Source organism: Sorex araneus, chromosome 1, assembly GCF_027595985.1.
Source record: "Sorex araneus isolate mSorAra2 chromosome 1, mSorAra2.pri, whole genome shotgun sequence".
NCBI lineage: Eukaryota > Metazoa > Chordata > Mammalia > Eulipotyphla > Soricidae > Sorex > Sorex araneus.
Genome location: NC_073302.1, coordinates 199,831,562 through 199,833,573, shown reverse-complemented (window position 1 = coordinate 199,833,573; position 2,012 = coordinate 199,831,562). Strand labels below are relative to the sequence as shown.

General features: G+C 43.0%; 1 protein-coding gene across 1 annotated transcript; it reads left to right on the top strand.

Moving 5' to 3' along the window:
* Nucleotides 1-971: 971 nt before the first annotated feature.
* Nucleotides 972-1,399, top strand: LOC101558746 (programmed cell death protein 5-like). The gene has a single exon (XM_055121324.1). The coding sequence runs from the start codon at nucleotides 980-982 to the stop codon at nucleotides 1,316-1,318; it is 339 nt and encodes a 112-aa protein (XP_054977299.1). The 5' UTR covers nucleotides 972-979; the 3' UTR covers nucleotides 1,319-1,399.
* The last annotated feature ends 613 nt before the right edge of the window (nucleotides 1,400-2,012 follow it).

Sequence of the window (2,012 nt, the reverse complement as noted above, 5' to 3'; positions counted from 1 at the left end):
CCTTCCTTTCTATCTCTCTTTCTTAATTCCCTTTATCTCTCCCCTTTCTCTATTTCTTCAGCACCGAGCCCCAGCATTGGGCGCCATATGTTGCAACAATGTTGCGATTTTACCAGAGAGTCAGAAGCACTTTACTCAGAGAATAAGTATATCTTTTGTGGAGTATCACAGGACTGCCTCTGGAGGTTTTGCGTCATGGTCTGCCCGAGAGCAGCCTGTTCAACCTCCTTTTATTTATAAAGTTAACATACAAACCAATCATATTCAGCCACATAGGCAAATATGCAAATCAACCAACGGAAACAGTAACCGCCATTTAAAGTTGCAGTAACCAAAACATAAACCATTTATATCCAGGCCTGAGATTTCAACCGTTTACATCCAGGCCTAGCTAGGCCTGAGATTATGGGATGTTGTATACCAACAGACCCATAAATAAATCTCGAAAGAGATCAAGAGCCACAGTTAATCTCAGACCCATACAAGGCTGAAAAGACCAGGGCAAATCAGAGGAGGAGTGGTCAGCCTGATGCCCACCCATGCAGAACCACTGGCAGCCACTTGCTCCCACAATCCAAAATCACCATCATGCCCCTGAATGGACTCCATCATCTCAAGACAGACCTCACCGTCTGCTAATAATCTGCTGGAATTTTGGAAATGCAGGTTTTGTGACTGAAATCTCCGGGCTTTCTTGTGGTCAGGATGGGTTACTTCCCCTCACCTTCCTGTACTTCCAGAAGCAACATGTCCACACATCCACACATCCACATGTCCACGTGTCCACAGTCATGTCCACACCCCAGAGCTGCCACCCAGTTAAAGAAAGCCACTCCAGCCTTACCATTCCTATAAAAGTACTGAACACAGCCTGGGCATGGCAGGCACCTAAGCAGAGGGTGACGTGGAGGCCGAGGGCTCGGCCGGGGCACAGCGGGGTCTGGGGCGTGAAGTTGGTGGGAGTGCGGGACCCCCGGCCATGGCGGAGGAAGAGCTGGAGGCGCTGAGCAAGCCAAGCTGCAGACCATGCACGGGGGATCCCAGAGATGCAGCCCAGCGGGAAGTGAAGCACAGGAAAACAGGAATGAGAAACAACATGTTAGCCCAAGTTTTGGATCAGTTAGCCCGGGCCCAGTTAAGTAATTTAGCACTTGTAAAACCCAATAAATCTAAAGCTGTAGAGATTTACCTCATACAGATGGCAAGATATGAACAGCTAAGTGGGAAGATTTCAGAACAAGGTTTAATAGAAACTCTTGAAAAAGTTAGTCAACAAACAGAAAAGAAAACAACATTAAATTCAACAGAAGAAAAGTAATGGACTCTGATGAAGATGACGATGACTATTGAACTTAAAATGTTTAGAGACTGAACCTTAATGGAGCAATTTTAGGACAGATAATACTTGGCTGAAGTCCCAATCTAATTAAATGTTTGCTTTGTTTACTGTGTATATGCCTTTAAAAAATAAATAAACTTGTTATGGAAAACAAAAAAATTTTGGCAGAGTTGCTGAATGAAAATAATAATAATAAATTTTTAAAAATTAAAATACTGAACACAAAAAGACAAAACAAAAAAAAAAGACAAATAAAATACTGAACACCCTGAACAAACACAATGACCTCTTAGTGCCTGTAGTGCAAACCATAATGAAGAAAAGGAGAGAGAGAGAGAAAGAGAGAGAGAGAAGAAAGAAGAAAGAAGAAAAGTGGTGCATAGAGGAAGGCTGGGGGGTGTTGAGGTATGGTGGGAGGGAAACAGGGGACATTGGTGGTAGGAAATGTACACTGGTGGAAAGATGGGTGCTGGAACATTGTAGGACTGAAACTCAATCATGAATAGCTTTGTGATGGTCTATCTCACAGATATTCAATTAAAAAGTTTTTAATTAAAAATATTCAATAGCCATTAAATTTGTGTTTCAAAATTAAAAGGAATACAGCTTTTTTGGGGCTGGAGAGAGTCCGGCAAGCTACCATGAGTATCGTGCCTTCACGGCAGAGCCTGGT

What these genes read in the sequence shown, in the direction of transcription:
- LOC101558746 (XM_055121324.1), top strand. Translation starts at nt 980, where the DNA reads ATGGCGGAGGAAGAGCTGGAGGCGCTGAGCAAGCCAAGCTGCAGACCA.